Consider the following 19,920-nt stretch of genomic DNA (forward strand, 5'->3'; position numbering starts at 1 on the left):
ATATATATATATATATATATATATATATATATATATATATATATATATGGAAATAATATAATAAAATCCAAAAGAATATAGTAGGATATCCCATCCAAATTTAAATTTGGAAAAAAAATTATATAAAAAAAATTGGAAAAAAAACTACAATATAGCAATAATAATTAAACTAATAAACTGTCAATATTTAAAATGCATGAATCAGTTGAAAAATTACTTTATTTTACACACTTTCCATTTTTCATTGAGGAGGTCTTAAGGAGTAGAATAAATTCTCTCATACTTTTTCATGTATTTTAAATATCACTCTTAAAAAAATTTATCTCCCACTTTTTATGTTAAAATTCTGTAGTTAGTATGTTACAAAAAAAATCCGTAGTTATTGTTTTTATGTTATGCAAATCTTTAAAAAATAAAAAAATAATTATTATAGCATTATCAACATATGTTCTATTTATATTTTTTAAACTAAAAAGTTTAGATAAATTAAATTTTTGAGATATGACATGTCTCAAAGTTTAAAAAATGTTAACAAAAATATTTAAAGATCACTCGTCAAACATAAATATATCTACAGTGATAGTGTTTCTTAAGATGCACTGATATATTATGCCTATACATCTATAATTTTAATGACTTTATAAATAACTTTGTTATTTACAACATGCAAATATGATATATATATATATATATATATATATTATATTTGATCATGTCACTTAATTACTTTAATTTCTAAAGTAAATCTACAATTATATATGGTTGGGTATGATTAAAAAAATATAATTTATTATAAATTGATGTTAAAATTGGTATATATGTGAGAACCAAGTTGGTTTATTTTGAATGACTTCATGTTGCATCCTCTAATTATTGAACTAAGTTAAAGGAACATCAAGACTCCGCTCTGATTTCCGTATTTTAAGTCTTGTGAGCACGCCCTAAAACGCGCCTCTAGTGACTCTATTTAATATCAGGAATGCTCTGATTAGTCTGATGACTACAACAAGCATCTAATCACTCTACCTCTAAAAAAGCAAGTGATTGTATGTCTCTGATAATTTTGTCAAGCATCTAATTGTCTTGTCTAAAAGTCAACGCTTTGATGAAAAATCAAAGTTCTAAAAGACATGCTCTAAAGAAAACAAATTTGTGCATCCTCTGCTCAACACTCTGAATCCATTACTTGTCTGAAGGTCTAGTGACACACTTTGGCCATGATATCATTTGCTCTCTCTGTCTTCATATCAAGTTATGCATAATCAATTACAAGAACTATTTTTGGACATGTTTAATGAAGAATTAATTTTTGAAGATTTGATATGAAACCTCAAGATACATGTTGATTCCTTGCAATTAGGACAACGACCAAAAACACTAAAGTTCTCTATAAAAGGACATACAACCCTCATTGAAGATACAATAACAACAATATAATAATGCACTGCAATAAGCACAATACAATTGTCTCTGCACTCTTGCTCTATCTTTTGTTTTCTCTAAGTGCTGAGAAACAATTTCTTAAAATACAACATTATAAACACTCTCTTGCGAGAGTATTCAGAAAACCCTTAAACTTATTATTTTGTAACCTAACCTAGTAGTGGTAATTCCTTAACAATTTGATTGTACTAAGTAGAATGTTGAAAAGACTGGACACAATTGGTTTGACTAGCAAGTGTTCAGTGGAAGTGTGATTCAGCTGGTGAATTAGTGAATTAAATCCTTCAGTTTGAAGGGACTGAACATAACTACTGTTTTGATGGTGAACTGGGATAAATTGGTAATTGTGTTGTTATGTATTTCTATTTTATCTGCTCCTTTTTCATCACTTTATTTTAATCTTAGTAAAACATTTTTTTTTAAATAAAACACAATTTAAACTTCTTTTTTCTTGTGTTTTTGATTCTACAATAACTATATACGCATACAACATGTTATAAAAAATTAATAAATTGATATAAGAAAACTAATAAAAAAAATGAAAGTGGTTTATTATAATATCATTTTACACTTTACACGTGTTATTTTATAGGAGTTGTTGCATGTAATTTTTTCTTTTCGAGGAAAGTGTTGCATGTAATGTTGTCACCATTAGACAAAAAGTAATAGGATAGATAGTTATAATTTATTCATATATAATCGATGATATACATATTATTTTTACCTAAAAATAAATTTATTGATAAATTTTTAAGTTTTTTGAAAGAATTGTATTCAAAATTATAATCTAGAAAATGGTTATTTTGAAAATTCAAATAAAATGCAACTTTTTATCGTTTTAATTGATTGTATACATTTGGCATGCTCAATGTCAGATATTTGAAATTTTGAAGAGGTTATTTCATATTTTGTAAACGAAAAAAAAAAAAAAAACCATTGATTTTGGAGATAGAATTAAACTTGTGACATATAAAGTTTCAATTGAGGTTTAATTTGACAATACAAAGATTTGAAAATACACCATGCACTTTGTGTAGTTGACTCTTTTCCTTTGGAAATTTTAGATTGCAGGAAGAATATACTCAAAATTATGAAGAACAACAAATAAATTAAGAATATAGTATAGCATAGCACCATTTTAATTATGCTATGTAAAGAATATAGCATAACTAACACCATTTAATTATGCTATGTAAATCAAGATGGAAATTATTTGCATAGCACCATTTTTGTATTCTTTGCATAGCAACAAATACATAGCACCATTTAATTTGAAATTATGAACAGCAAATTTAACGCAGCTCTAGGCACCAATTTTATTAACAATAATGATGCTATGTAAAGAAAGAGAGATGGGAAGATGGAAATGTTGAGACAAAATTTCAAATTAATATTTTGATGATAATCAAATAAAATTAATTAATTTCTAATTATGATTTTAAAGTGTGTTGCTATTTAACTTGTGTTTTTGAATGTATTATTTGAAGATAAATAATAATTTAACAACACAAGATCATTCTGGTTTATAAAAACAAGCAGTCTGGACAAACCAATATCGTTTTGGTTTTTGACAGCATTCAGTCTAGTCAAACCAATATTATTTTGCTTTGTGAAAGTACCAGCCTTATTTACACAATATCATTCTGAACAATTTATTCTAAAAATGAAATGAATCAACCCAGATTTCAAGTAAATTAAACATCAAGGTAATTCAGAACCATGGTCAAGCACAAAAGATTAAAAGAAACAAAACAACATCAAAAATTCACATTAGGATCAATCTCCAGATTAATAGCCTATAAAACAAGTACAAGTAGGACAATATGGATAAGACATTGATGCTACATCTATGAGAAAGGCAGCTTGCATACAAAGCATAAAAAATTGACACCAAACAGTTGTCTATAGCTCTCAGTTCAGCATTCACTTAAAACATAAACGAAGAGCATTCTGTTATAAAGCAGGAACATTCTTAATCAAATAAAACAAATGTCTATTAAAAGATCAATCTGAACAACTGAATTATTAACGGTTGCATGAGTTGTCATCAACCTTCAACATATCTATAAAATAAACCTCAAGGTCAAGATAGCGGCAAGAGTTTTATGTGCAAACAAATTAATCACTTATACAATCATACTTGAGAAATCTAAGCTCTTCAATCAAACAAAAACTTCAGTTCTTTTTCATTAAATTCAAGGATCTTTATACTAATTTTTCTATTAAAAATCAAACTCAAACAAGTATTGAGTTGATTCTGATCCATCAACCTTGTTTTAATATTTCATTTGAAACTCAAGACTATATTCTTAAAGATAGTTTGTGTGGTTTTGTAAAAAATCCTTTGCGATTAGAAAATGACTTGTAAAAACATTTTTTGGCTGATCAAGATTGATCAAGAAAGTTTCTGTGAAAGACAAGAACATTCTTGTTTAAACAGATTAACGGAAAATCTCTTAATTGTTAGGATTAGACGTAACCCACCTTGGATAAATCAAGATACATTATTGTGTGATTCTCTTCTCCTTATCTTTAATTATTTCTTACTCACTAAGCACATATCATGTAGAGATATTTTCTTTTAATTTCACTAATCAATAACGTTTTGCATTTGTTGTTTTTGAAATCAAGATTAATCTTGAGTTATCTTAAATTAAAAACAGAAATTAATTTTTAAAAAATAAATCACAATTCATATCACATTTCTTTGTGATTGACATTGTTAATTCAATAAATACGTCTTCGATTTTTTCAAAAAAAAAAAATGCATAATTGAATTTATAAATACATCATTGGATTTTATAAATACATCATTGGATTTTATAAATACATCATTGGATTTTATTTTTGACTAAACATCTGGATAAGATGAAAAAATTGTTTTTAATTAACACTTTGTGTTTTAAAAAAATATTACTATTTTGAATTGTTATTTCTTTAGATTTTTTAATTATTGACATTGGGATATGTTTCAAATACAAGTACATGGTGTACTTTAATGCATTGACTTTTTAAATTTTATATTAAATTTTAAAAAAGATGTAACCAATACATGCATCTCCCAATAAAAATAAAATAAGTAAATTCAAATCATTTTAAATAATAATTTATATTTTTAAATGATTTAAAATTATTATTAATAATAGAAATATGATATAAACAAACATCTTTTAATAATCGATAAATGATAAATTTGTCAAGAAAATTATTCTTATAGCATAAATATATTAGGTGGAAATTGTCTTTTTCACAAAAAAAAAATGCCTTTAAAAAAAATAATAATAAATTACTGGTTAATATGATCATAGATGCATTGAAAATTATGGTTGCACTATCGGTTGCAACGTATATTATATGAAAGAAGTCGCGGGAAAATCTAATCAAAAGGTGGGTTGCTCCTGCCAATAATTTTATAATTTACTCCCTCGTTTTAATTTGAAATCGTGAACAAAAATTTAAATAGATAACGCACTTTTATAACTTTTGAGTTGACTCACTCCACACTCGGAATTAACTCGTTTGCATTGCTTTATCTTTCTCATTATATTACATGTCATTGATTCAAAAATAAAATTAATGTACACAGTTGTAAAACAATAATTACATATTGTAAAAATAATTTCAACATTTAAATATATTTATTTACATAATAATATATTGAAGATATATCTTATGAATGAGTTTAATTGTCATGTATAAAATGTTCTCACTTAATTTGTGTAATTCGATCATAATCAAATGTCTCCCATGAAAGAGATCAATAATTACACAGTGTAAAAATAATTTCAGCATTTACATACATTTATTTAAATAATAATATATTTATATTTACTATATAGTGAATATTCACTGTATTATTATTTAAATAAATTTCCATTGTTCCACTTAATGGATCTTTGAGATTTCGGGGATGCTGATTCATATAGCAATGGAAATTTAGAGTAAAAAATAGAAAAAATTGATCTTTAATTTTGTCACTCATTGATTGTTAGAGATGAAAATTTTGATAACCAAATTTATTTTATCTTTAATTTTGTTAGTATTTCAACTTTTTCTATGAGGAGATAATAGTACTATCAACTTATCATTTCATCGATATGTAATAAATATTTATAATGTGTATGATTTATATAATAAATTTTAGGTTTAATTGTAGTTATGGTTCTCCTATTTTAGTTGAATCGCAAAAGGAGTCCTCAATTTTGTTTCCCTCCAATTTTAGTCTCCCAAACAGAATTTTGGTTCAAAATTTGATGATTTTTTTTGAAGTCGCATCACACCATTTATGATCATAGATTTCAGGTGCAATTGTTACACCCCGAGATCTTAAGGCATTGTGTGACTTAAATAAACGTAAAAAAAAATGAAACTTTATCAAGTTTTGGACTAAAATTTTGTTTGGAGGACCAAAACTGGGGAGAAACAAAATAGATGGACTACTTTTGAGATTCAGCTAAAATAGGGGGATCAAAACTGTAGTTAAGCCTAAATTTTAACGGGTGTTTCGGAAAAAGATCATACCAACCGACAGAGGCTTACGACCTAGTCTACGTCAAGTTCAAGTTTGATTAGTTTTTTCTTTTAAATAGATAAAGTCAAAACTTTTAAAAACACTTATTTAGTTATAAAGGTCAAACTATCAGCAATATAATAAACCTTTTAGGTACGGGTGTACAAGACCCGATCCATCCCGCGAACCCGTCTTATGCCGTAAGCAATGGGATGAGTTTAACTCAGGACAAAAAAAAAAAGGACAAAAAAGAAGGACAAGGTAGAAAAAGGATTGGATTCGGGTAACCCCTCAATTACCCATCTCGCCCCAAATTAATCTAAGAATAAATGATTATTTTTTGTTATTACTTTAGATTATTATTGATTCATCCTCTCTAAAAAAATTAACCACTACCTTAGTAATTTATAGTTTGTAAAAGTTGCTTCTCTTGAATGAATTGACAAATGGTAATCATATGTGACTTATTATGAATTTTATAAATAAATAAATAAATAAAAGTTTAAGGATTACTATTTGGCGTCTCGTTTTGGGACCAATCCGATATCGTCTTTATTTTGTCTCATCCTTAATGAACCCGCAACTGATTGGGTTAAGGGACATATTAGGGTTTAAAATTTGACCCGGTCAAATATTGGGACATGTATAAGGGACACATCAAACTCGACCTAACATGTCCTTTGTACACCCCCTACTTTTAATGTTATTTAAATAAATATGAATAATAATTTTTTACTACTATAATTATTATATTAAATTTTGATCCTTTTGATTGATATTTAACTTTTAGTAATTTACGCATATTAGTATTCTTTATTTTTTGAGATATTTAAATGTATTATTAAAAATAGAATTGAAATATGAAGTATATGAAGGCATATTCTTCAAAATATCATGTTAAATATCAAAATATAATTTAATTTTATTGACATATTAACTCGTTAATCTATTTAACGATATGTTTGATTACTTATTCAAAAAGGTTAAAATGAAATAGACTTAAGCTAACAGGTCATACCAGATTTCTATCAATGTCAGACTTATACCTAAAAAGTAAGCCTATGACATGCCACAAACCAAACTTAGGTCTTAAATTTTTTGACAGATCATGTTCGGACCTAGCAAAGCCTAGTTCGACCTAGTGTATTCCCACTCTTACTAGTAGTATGCATTTTCTCACTCATCTATCTTAAAATTATCCAAGAGACATAATAATAACAACAACAACAATAAATATCCATTTTTTAACTAACTGATCATATTGACCCGTGAACAACCATCTTTCATTTAATTGATTAATAATAAATATTTATTTGATTTATGATTTGTACAATAAATCATATTTGTTATATTAGAATTTTTTTTCATACTTTTGTCTGGAATACGTTCGAGAGATGCAATTATAGTGGTTGAAGTAATTGAAGTAATTTTCATAATCATCTAAGCAATGAAAACCTCGTAAATATCTTTTATCAATATAAGTATTTTCTATTAAACGTATAAATCACTATATTGTATGCATCTCCCACATGATTAAACAAATGTACTATTTCATGTATAAATGATAAATCTTTATTAAAAGTATAGTTTATGTAGCCAATTTGATGATAGAATATTTTTAAGGTTTTTTTTATAGAATATATTTTTATTTATTAATTGTAGATGATAGTAGAAGGGAGGAGGATTGAAAATAAGAAGAGATGTTAAAATTAAAAGTTTGAAATTTAAAATGGTGTAAAAAGAGGGAAAAGGGTGAGAAGGGTAAACTCATATTGGACATATTTAACCTAAAAAAGATAAAGTGTCATAGTTTGAGGATATGATATTTAAGGTTTTTTTTTAGGTGTGTAAATGAACATAAGATGTTAGAACTTGAATTTTTAAAAAGAGAAAAAAAAGTGAGAAAGAGAAAATTATGTTGGATAAATTTATCTTAAAAAATGAGAGGTGTCAAAATTTGAGGATAATATATTTTAGTTTTTTTTACAGTATTATATTTTTAATTGAAAGTAATATATTTTTTTTATATTGATAGTAGATAAAAAGAATGAGAGTTAAAAAGAATGAAAAATGTTAGAAATGAAAGTTCGACATTCTAAATGGTGAAAAAAAAGGGGGAAATGTGATAAATATAAAATTATGTTAGACAATTTTAACCTATAATAAAATATGATGTCAAAATAGGAGGATAAAGTATTTAAGGTTTTTTATAGTAGTATTTTTTTATTTATTGAAGTAATGTTTTTATATTGATACTTAGAGCTTTCAACATAGGATAAACAGTCACATTTCATTATTGAGAAATCTACTTTTCACTCCTAAAACATATATGAAAATACCATTTTACCTCATACTACTTGATAGTAAAAAATTTATAAATTATTAACATTTCAATAATTTCAAATATTTGAATTTTAAAAAAAAAATTATGGAAACATTATATTTCGGAAGTTTCGCATTCATCTAAATTTTCAATTTTTTTTAAATTTTGATAAAACTGCATTTCAGAAATTTTACATTCATCCAAAGTTTTTTTAAAAAATTAAACTTTTGGAAAAATTGCATTTCAAAAGTTTCGCATTCATCCAAAGTCTTTATTTTTTTTAAACTTTGGACAAATTGCATTTCAAAAGTTTCACATTAATCAAAAGTTTTGATTTTATTTTTAAACTTTAGAAAAATTGTATTATTTTTCAATTTTTGAAAAAATTACATTTCGAAAGTGTCACATTCATTCAAAGTATTGAATTTTTTTAAAACTTTTGAAAAACTTGCATTTTAGAAGTTTCACAATCATCAAAAGTTTTTTTAAACTTTTGGAAAAATTACATTTTAGAAGTTTCACATTCATCCAATGTTTCAATTTTTTTTTAAATTTTTTTTAAAAATTGGCTATCAATTAGTAGGAGTAAAAAAAAAATAGGTAAAATTGATTTTTCATGTATTTTGGGGATAGGAGGTAAAGGTGAAGGGATAAGAGGTAGATTTCTCTTTAATATTAGTGGGGATGTACAGAAGGTTGTCTTAAAGTAACCTATTCTTTTTGGCTCAGTCCAATTAAACATGGAGTCGGACCGGATTAGGCCTCTAGGCTTCAAACTGACCTATTTTTTTATAAAAAAAAGTTAAATCAATTTAAAAAAAAAAGTGAATCAGGTTTCTTCATTTCTTGTTCTCATTGTCTAAAAAAATTATCCACGTCGATTTCTCAATTCAACCTAATTAACTTACAAAACAAAAAAAACAAAACCTAAAAAGTATAAAATCACTAAATTAGAATAAAGAAACACTTAAAAAATTTAGACGCCCTTAAATATGTTACGAGTGTTGTATCATCCTCTATTGTAGTGTTATATATTTTATACCATAATAGTTTGAGAGATGTGTATATTTTTATTTACAAATTTGAAGTATTTTTTCAAAAGAAAGTGTTAGACTATCCTATTAGCCCTCTAATCCCACATTGTTTGGTACAAGCTTAAATATTTCCAAGCCATTACATAATGGATTGCAACTGCATTGGTCCATGTGTGTACTTTAACCCACTTGGACTATGTCCCATTAACCTTAAATAATATGGATATGTTGCTTCTATGAGATGAAGATTTAACAAGGTGACTTTTTGATTCAAAGAATCAAATGAAAAAGGAAAAGAAGAAATGAAGAAGATGTCGTTGTAACCATGAATGATTGATTAGTCAATGAGGATTCACTCAACATTCTCATTAATAGAAAAACTCCAATTCACTCATTTCACAAGTGACGTCATTCTCTAGGTTCGTATTGGACTTACATGATATTTTTCTAAAATAAACTAATGGTGTGTTTGGTTGGAGGTAGATGGAGGCGAAGAAATTATATTTTTAAATGAAATGTGTTTAGTTCAATTTTTAGGAATGGAGAGAATGAACTAAAATCCCTCATGTAGCATATTTTGCTCTCCTTCTATTTTGGGGGAATTTGGAGGGGAAGGGAAATGAACCAAAATAACACAGAAACCATTTAAAATTCATCACATCCCCTCTTCTCTCCTTGAACTAAACACAAAATCATTGAAAATCATTCACATTCCTCCTCTTTCTTCCCTCTTTTAAACCAAACATGTCTATATTTTACTCTCCTATGTTAACCAAACATATTCTAAATGTAAGGAAGCAAAATATCTTCACAATACATGACATCAACTAAATAAAAAATTAAGACTATTATAATTTCAAATTAAAAAAAGAACGCTTAGAATTATTGAAAATCAAAGTTAAATATAAAGAAACATAAAAAATTATAAAAATATAGATTATATTGATGTTTTCAAGATCTTTATCACCAACTCGAGTTGAACCGACATATTTTAAAGCTCTATTGATATTTGATATAGATAGAAGGAAGAAAAATAGAAATGAAAGAGATGTTAAAATTTAATGTTTGAAATGGTGAAAAATGAAGAAAGATAAACTATGTTAGACAATTTAAACCTCAAAAAGGATGAGATGCCAAAATTTGAAGATGTATTTTAGATTTTTTTATAGTAATTTGTTTTTATGTTGATGATTATTTTTTTTATATTGATGACTAATATGATGTTAATTTTAACAATGGGTGGACACATGAATATGATATGATATTGCATGTTAAAGAAGGAATTAATGTGTGGTGCATTGTATTTATTTCTTATTTTATTATGTCTACTTAATAGTAAGTTTTCAATATTAAAAATGGGGTTGATCGACCCATTGGTCTGTGCAGACGGTGTGTGGTTAGATTGAACTTGATCATTTATATACTAATAACAAATGGATTGGTCGGATTGGACCATATGACATTTGTTTAGAAAAAATAATTGCATAAGAATGACAATCACATTAACATGTATATTCAATTTTTATAATTATATTTAAATAATTTCACTCATTTTATTTAAAATCAAAAATAAAAATACACAAAAATCAATGTTCATTATTAAGATATAATCCATGAAATTTGAATTGGAGTTTATATTTTCAAATCTACTGATTTTCATAATGTGACAACATATTTTCTAATTCCAATCATTTTTTATTTAATAAAAAAATATGTTTAGATCTAATATGGATTGCGGGGCATATAATGTACAATATGACTTCAAAGAGATGGGGATTTGCTCAATCCAGACCCATCAATGCAGTCTAGTGCATATTTGGCTAAAGTTAATTAGTATGTTACTCTTTCAAGTGTAATTTAATAGATAAAACGAAAAATTATCCATGGCCCAACAATATCTAACTAGCAAGCCCAAATATCTAACGACTTTACTCGCATCAAACTCTATATAAATTATTCAGAAGCGCAAGTCTTGAACAAACCCTAGTCTAATATGTCTCTAGAGCACTCCGGCGTTGTCGAATTCTTGATGCAAACATTTCTTCCATTCCACGTTGTCAGAAGTCCATCAGATTAGACTTCGATCACATGTATTTTTCTTTACTAAATACAAGCTTGATTTTGAGTCCATCAAATATTGTGGTCGCTATCTCCGATGATTCTTTGTTTCTTTTTGAATGAAATTGTTAAAACCTAAAGTTGAAATTGTTTATATTGTTTTCAAAATGGATTATGGAAATAGATGTTATCCATAGCCCAAAAACGTCCTCTAATAATTGTGGTTTGTTGTTTCAGCTGAAAAATCACATCGAGGGCATAAGTGAAGACATGAAATTCCTTTTCTTATTAGATTTGGTCTCATTAGTACAATTTTATTGATGATTTTACATAATAGGTTGATTTGTTTTGCAGGAACATTTAATTTCAACATCTTGCTCTAGATATTGTACTATGAGTCTTCTCTAGATATCACTTATGTGTTTGTTGGTTTATCAGTTGGAGGTAGCGAGATAGTGTTTGCTTCACGTGAACAATTATTAACTATTCAATACATTTTTATAAATAAAATTTAAGGTAGGGAGCCGATGCCCCAGTTCCAAGTAGAGAAGACTTTAGATCTCAATGAGCAGTTACAAGAGGTATATATAGAACTCTATGATGATCTTACTATCAATCACTTTAGGTCGTAAATTGTACCTTTGTGTCTCTCTTTTGTAGAAATCTCTCTTGTGTCAACAATCAGATGTATACGACACTTAAGAAAACTCTAAATCTTAAACCCATTTTTAGTTGGGCCTATGAACAAAAAATGCCTCAATTAACTTGGAATATTTTTTTGACCCTAATGATGAGTGAATCATAAATATGTGTTAATAAAAAATCGATAATATTGATTGGGAGGTCATTCTGAAAGAGTTTATTGGAAATGATGTTTTTTTTTTTGGAAAGTTGTGTATTATGAATGTGGATTATATCATGATGATGGAGATTTCGAGGATTTAGAGACAACATCAATGCAATCGTCATTCATAGTACACTACTTTTCCAAGAAAACACTATTTTCAGAAAAATCCTTCAGTAGATACCTTCCTACCAATGCTATCAATCTTGTCTCTAAAGCCTACCTTTTAGCTCCATGAACCAATTTCAATTTGCTTCCTTTTCGTCCTCCTTTCTTCATTTTCTCGGACGATCTCTCGATCTCACAACATGTTGCTCGATAATCACCCTAGAATCTACCAAAGAGATAGACCGTATCCTTATAAGATTGAATAATTTGTCATTCAATTTTGAATTTTGCTCAGGAACTAATGATTATCGCAACACCTGACTACTGTTAGCCAAACATTATTTAGACACTGTCAAAAATCAAATTCAGAAACACCAAATCTACTCTAAAGTGTTCAAGCACTGAGCTTATAACTACTGAATCAAAAATCTTGATCAGAGGTGGAACATATAAGTGTATATCGGTAAACCACTATAATTTTTTAAGAGCTACCACATGTAATTTTATAAAATTACGGTGATTCGTTGTAATTATAGCAAATCTTCACTTACATTTGTACCAAAGATACATTTAAACTAAGAGTACCATGATAGACATTATATAAAATAGATTTTTGTGATAGTTGGGGATTGGGTGACACATTGACTCAATGTAGGACCAATTTCAATGCAAAATTAATTCACAAGTAAATTTACAATATTCCGTTGAGACATTACAAGAAATAACCCATTTCTCAATAGCTCCTTATCACGTAGAATTAAATTTCTATGCATTACTCTCACTCTCTTGAAGAAATGCCGAGTGAAGAGGTTGACTCGGACCGAGTGACGTAGCAAACTCAGACGCGTCGAGTCAATAAACAAGGAAAACTCGTCTTCATATAATAAAAAAACAATAAAATATTAAATAATAAAAAAAAATTAAAAATTTCGGATATATATATTGTGATGAAAATAAAAAATATAACTCGTTCACTGAGTCAGAAGAAAAGATTGTCCTCTCTGCATTTTCTGCCTCTAGGGTTATCTTTTCCCCAATTTTCTTCTGCTTTTTCTTCTATATATTGATTACTCTGAAGCAGAAAATTCATCATTTTCAATGTTGCTCTTCGGAAACTAATTAGGTACGTTTTCTCAATTCGTTTTTCCCTTTTAATTCCTCACAGTTTCTCCATTTTTCATCTTCAATTTCACCGATTTACGCTCACTCTGCTCTTAATTTTCCATTTCCACTCAAATTTCTAACCTAACTTTACTTTATGTCGATGCTTTTACAGGATCTGAGTAAACCCTAACTTTTTCGCGGCAAAAAATTCAAAAGTTCGTGAGCAAAATTCAAAGGCTCTGTATCTCGATAGTGGATTCTAAGGTGATTATGGAGCAACCTGTTGTGAGATCGAGAGGTCGTCCTAGGAAACGAAGAAAGGAGGAGGATGAAAAGGAAGTAAAATCCAAATCGGTTCATGAAGCTAAAAGGCAAGCTTCAGAGACTAGATCGATAGCATTGGTTGGCAGGTACGTACTTAAGAATTTTCCGGGAAATGGTGTTTTTCTTGGAAAAGTAGTGTACTATGAACTAGGATTGTATCGAGTCAATTATGAAGATGGGGATTTTGAGGATTTAGAGAGTGGTGAAATTCGTCCTATACTTATCAGCAATGTTGATTCCGATGTTGATTTAGTAAGGAGGATGAACAAATTGGAGAAGTTAGTGTTGAAGAATAGTGCGAAGGTCTCTGTAAAAGCAAAATCTGCAGTTGATGTGGCTGTTCCGAGTGAAGGTGGATTATCAGTTGAAAAGGATAAGGATAAGGATGAAGATGATGAAGTTGGTGCTGATTCCTCAAGTGACTCTGACACTGGTTTGATGGAAAGGGATTCTGTTTCTGATGTTGAGACACCGCCTTTGCCACCACAGTTGCTGTTGCCGCCTTCGTCGGGAACTATTGGTGTGCCGGAGCAGTGTGTTTCACATCTTTTTTCTGTTTATGGATTCTTAAGATCATTCAGCACTCGCTTGTTTCTTCAACCTTTTACTTTGGATGAGTTTGTTGGTTCTCTTAATTGTCAAGTCTCTAATTATTTGTTTGATGCTATTCATGTTTGTTTGATGCGGGTGTTGAGGCGTCATCTTGAAACCCTCTTGTCTGAGGGCTCTGAGCTTGCATCGCAATGCCTCAGGTACTTATACGTTTATGCCTACTTTTTAATTTGTCAAAATTTTGTGTTTCTAATTTACCCATGTAGGATTCTGTTTACAAGTATAATTTGTATGCTGTATGCCATTATTCTTTGTGCAGTATCATGTATGTTTTGAAAAGATATTAAATTTGATGTATTTTATTATAGGTACTATGACTGGAGCTTGGTCGATACATTGACCTGGTCTGTTTTTGTTATTCTATATTTGGCGGTCAACGGGTACACAAAAGGACCCGTATGGAAAGGATTCTTCGATGAGGTTTTTACTGGCGAGTATTATTTATTGCCTGTAAGTAGGAAGTTAATGATACTGCAAATTCTCTGCGATGATGTTTTAGAATCTGAGGAGCTAAAAGCTGAAATGAACTCGCGAAAGGAATCAGAGGTCGGGATGGATTATGACGCAGAAGATATCCTTCCTGCGGAAACTGGGCCGAAAAAAGTCCATCCAAGATATGCCAGGACCTCGTCTTCTGAGGATAAAGAAGCCATGAAATTGGTTTCCACATCAAATGCTGTGAACCAACCTGGTAACTCTATATCAGAAAGCACAGGGGATGGTGATGTTGATAGAAATGGAGATGAATGTCGCCTCTGTGGTATGGACGGAACCCTGCTTTGTTGTGATGGGTGTCCCTCTGCTTATCATTCGAGGTGTATTGGCGTGATGAAAATGTTTATACCAGAAGGGCCATGGTATTGTCCAGAGTGCAAAATCAATATGACTGGGCCCACAATTGCCAAGGAAACCTCACTTAGAGGGGCTGAGATATTTGGAAGGGATTTGTATGGGCAACTCTTCATGGGTACTTGCGACCACTTACTTGTGTATGTTCAGCATCTCTGTAGTGTTACTTTTGCCCTTTCATTTGTTATGCTAGGATCAGTACTGGCGCCATTTTTGTAGTTAATGAAATTGAAGTTCAATTGCATGATCTTACCTTAGAATTGAATTTGTGCTCAGTCTTTCTTTGAGACTACCATTCTCACCACATGTGTAATTGAATTACTTACGTTTAATCTTTTTACATGGATTGTTGCAGGCTTAACATTGACAACAATGAATTTTGTCTTAGATATTACAACCAGAACGACATCCCCAAAGTTATCCAAGTGCTTTGTGAATCCATGCAACATAGACCAATGTACTATGGTATTTGCATGGCAGTGTTACAATATTGGAATGTTTCAGGAAACTTCTTACCTCTTTCTGCTTCAATTGAGACAGATATAGAGGATGAGACAAAATTCGCTACCCCTTTACTTCCTCCTCCAAGTGAAGGCAACCATAAACCTGTTAGTTTGGTCAAGGGAGAGTGCTCTCCAACCACTGCAAGTTTCACTCACAATGATAATATGGGGCCTTCTCTTAATGCTTTTCAAGCTATCACTCAAAGTCCTGCTCTTGAAAACAGTGGCAATGCTAGAACTGAAGAGTGCTGTACTGTGAATGCGAAGCTTGCCGAGGAAACTGGGACGGATGTGATAATTTCAGCTGGCTCTGTTAGTCATCAGTCCAACATGAGCTTTCAGAATTCTGTCAATATGTCAACTGCAGTAGATAATGATATGTGCTCTTTGGTAAACAGTCAATTTAGTAACTGTGGTCATGTAAACGATATGGGGTTGCCTATGAATTTTTCTTTGCAAACCAAAGAAAACACCCAAGTGGGTTTTGGAAAGTGTGGACGCAATTCAACTGATGATTGTTACATGGGTTTCTCCTATAAGCCCATGTCATACATAAATTACTATATGCATGGTGATTTTGCTGCATCGGCAGCTTCTAAATTTTCCATCATTTCTTCAGAGGAATCTAAGTTGGTGGAAGGTCATGTGTCAGACAGCCAGAAGAAAACTGCAGCTGCATATACTTATTTGCAAGCAAAAGCATTCTCACTAGCAGCTTCGCGTTTCTTTTGGCCAAGTTCCGAAAAGAAGCTTGTGGAGGTTCCAAGAGAGAGGTGTGGTTGGTGCATTTCTTGTAAAGCCAATGTTTCTAGCAAGAGAGGGTGCATGTTAAATCATGCTCTTATAAGTGCCACAAAAGGTGCTATGAAAATCCTTGCTACTTTTTCTCCTATAAGGAGTGGAGAGGGAATTCTTCCTAGCATTGCAACTTACATTTTGTATATGGAGGAATGTTTACGTGGTTTAATAGTTGGGCCCTTCCTAAATGCAAGCTATAGACGGCACTGGCGTAAGCAAGTGGATCAAGCCACAACATTTAGTGCTATCAAGCCACTTCTACTCAAAGTGAGTGAATGTTTAGTTTTTAATTTATTTTTATCGTTATATTGATATATATTAGTTTTTTCATAAATAGTCTTCTTTGTTGGTATGATGGCATTTAGTTAGTTTTGCATATGTTAATTTGAACATTTCATGTTTCCCATGTAAAACATGAGTGAGATGTCCCTTCTGCAGGCATTTGCTACTCATGCCTTTAATTTTTGGTACCTTGGTGAATTTGTAGACAGTTTTGTTTATTTTTTAGACTGAAAGATTCTAAACGGTAGAACCAAAGGCATGGCATTGCTTATAAATAGACTGTTATTACTTGCATTTGGTTCCTATATTGACATAGAAACAAATTTGCATAACAGAGCATTTTGATATTGTCAATGAGTTGTGAGGAATAATCAAATTGTTAAAGCTTATTCCGAGGAAAACAAAATCTGATCCTAATTCTTGAGATGATATTTGCTGTCTTGTGATGTATTTGGCAAAGCAAGTACAGAAACAAGATGATACGGAAAAAATGTTGAACAAGAGCTAAGTAATCAACTATAGACTAAAACTCTGATGTTGAAGCTTGTAGATGACAAGTCAGATGAGCCGGAAGAAGCTGAATGACATATTTCCTATGAAAGAAAATGAAGTGATGTCAATTATGGAACTAAATCTGTTGTTGTCTAGTTTGCTTTTCTGTTTCTTTTTGAGTTTATGGCATTTTACAAGGTTAAGGATGACTTTTGCCTCTAATTACCTCCTGCTTTAATTGACTTCACATGAGTAGATCTCGTATAACACTAACTTTTCTGTTCATGTTTATTTTCATGTAGAGTCCTATTGTTGAAATTATATAAGGTTTAGTCTTTTAGATATTAAAATAGGAAATTTAGAAAATAAGGACTAAATCATGGCTATCCAATCAATATTCAAATCGTGAATCAGAAAATAATTTTTCTGAATTGTGTATCAAATCTTTAATCTTTTTATAAACTGGAAGATATATAAATAAAATATTTATGCATAAAATCGCTATTGTTTTGCGATCTAGTATAAAGTATTGTCAAACAGTGTCGCAGAATTAACAAACTGCCGTATTCTGCGATCTGCAATTGACAACACTGAACACAACTGAGGAGCTAGTAGAAAGTGGGGACCAAAGAAGAGCGCACTGACTTTAAACAAGACAAGGAGACTATAAAACAAAGGAGGACGGAAGAGAGGGATCAAAACATTGTGTTGGTAATAAGAATAAGAACGGAAAAACACATTGTTGGAGAGTGGGTACGAAAAAAGCAATGTAGAACGGTTCTTCGATGGTGATTATGACTAGGGTTGTTTGGATTTTGTGTGTGCCGATATTGTCCCTTTAAAAACATCTAAAATAACCCTAACCGTCCTTGTAGTAAAGTGTCGTGGGACCTCTCCTTATTAGTCAATGGAGGATAGTGGAACATAGCACCTTGACCCTCAAAATATTGTGGGTGGCGGTATGTTGCTACGTTGAAGTTTAGACAAACAATACAAGAAATTTGAGCCTTATATATAAAACCTCAAAAATAGAAGAATACAAAAAATTGAAGATATATTCATAACTAATAATGAAATTTCAAAGCAAATAAGTTTGAGGGTGAAATTACCAAAAAACCCGAAAAATCAGAGGGAGCAACTTTAACTTGAACGTATTTGAGTTTTTTAAGAGCTTCACCATAGCTAAGGCTAAGGGTGGAAATAGGCCATGGCGACTGGCATGGGCATATGGCCTAGCCTACCTCAGGCCAAAGCCAAAGCGTATCTCAAATATTTTTTTAAGCAGAGTGCTATAGGGGCCGCTATAACATCTATTTGGACAATATTCGGCCACTACAACCACCATCGGAAAATACAGTGTAGTGAGGTTTGGCTTTGTGCCTAGGTGCCACTATGCTACATGATAGGAACTTCTGCTCTATCACTACACAACAATGCTATAACTTTGGCTGCAACCTATTTCAAGACTTCGCCCACAACGGAATGTGAATCATATGATTTAGAGCAAGTTGCCATTCATAATGTTCATTAGAGCTAATTGAGATTTTGATTGCAATTCGTTTCCAAAATAGATACGCACAATAATTTGTCATGATTTGGTTAAGTTTTGTTTCGCATGTGTTGTGTGATATTGATAACCATGGACTAAATTCTTATAATTGATATATTTGATTTGGGATGATATCTTGGATGTATTACTCGACACACTGTTTTAATCCTTGTTATTACTTACGTTGAGGGTACAATCAGGGTTTTCAAGAGCTTCACTGTAGTGGCTGCTATAGCTTCTATTTCGGCATTATTTGGCCGCCATAGCAGCTACTAAAAAATGCAATTCAACAAGCATTCAAGTAGGGGTGCGGCTATGCTACGCAACACCTGCTGCTACAACCTATTTCAAGACTGCACCCACAATGGAATGTGAATCATGCATTTGGGGCAAGTTGCATTTCATTCTGATTCATGGAAATTAATTGAGATTCTTACTGCAATTCGTTTCCAAAAAAGAGATATACGCAACAATTTGTTTCAAATTGTGATACGACTCACACGTGTCATAGGATATTGATAACCACATTCTAAATGTTTTGAAATTGATATTTTCTTGATGTAGGATGATGTCTTGAATGTGTTACTCAAGACAATGCTCTAATCCTTATCCTTATTTACATTATTATTATTAAACTTTTAATTATAGTCACATAAGGAAACAAATCATGATATATATGGAGAAGAAATGAAAACCAATCCTTAGAGATAATCCAAGATACTCAATTACTCTAAGATCACATTGTTACACCAATTAAACTAAATGTGGAACTTCCATATCAAAGTTTTCAAATAGTAGGTATACACCAGCTGTATCCAAGATTTTAGACAGTTGATATAATGTGTTAGCAGTGTTGTCAAATAGTAGGTATAGTGACGCTACAGCTATAGAATAGCGGATTTTGTAGAATCCGCTGTGAAAACTGCAAGGCTATCCCAGTTTTCCAATTTCGCTGTAGTAGTTTTAGCAACACTAGCTGGAAAAAGGAGAATTTTATATTTTTTCTTTTAATTATAAATTGCATAATCAGAGTATTAGTTTTTGCTTATAATCACCCAATTTTTGAATTTGTTTCCTTTCCTTTCTC

The 19,920-nt window shown here is 30.4% G+C and overlaps 1 protein-coding gene across 1 annotated transcript in view; it reads left to right on the top strand.

Annotated features, from left to right (window-relative positions):
* Positions 1–13,276: 13,276 nt before the first annotated feature.
* Positions 13,277–19,920, top strand: part of LOC101502264 (DDT domain-containing protein PTM-like) — a 15,825-nt gene continuing 9,181 nt past the window's right edge. The window contains exons 1-4 of the mRNA XM_012717349.3: positions 13,277–13,443; positions 13,597–14,500; positions 14,669–15,349; positions 15,565–16,777. Coding sequence (XP_012572803.1) covers positions 13,695–14,500; positions 14,669–15,349; positions 15,565–16,777 — 2,700 coding nt within the window. The 5' untranslated portion in view covers positions 13,277–13,443; positions 13,597–13,694. The remainder of the gene's footprint in view (positions 13,444–13,596; positions 14,501–14,668; positions 15,350–15,564; positions 16,778–19,920) is intronic.

Source organism: Cicer arietinum, chromosome 6 (genome assembly GCF_000331145.2).
Source record: "Cicer arietinum cultivar CDC Frontier isolate Library 1 chromosome 6, Cicar.CDCFrontier_v2.0, whole genome shotgun sequence".
In the NCBI taxonomy this organism is placed as follows: Eukaryota; Viridiplantae; Streptophyta; class Magnoliopsida; order Fabales; family Fabaceae; genus Cicer; species Cicer arietinum.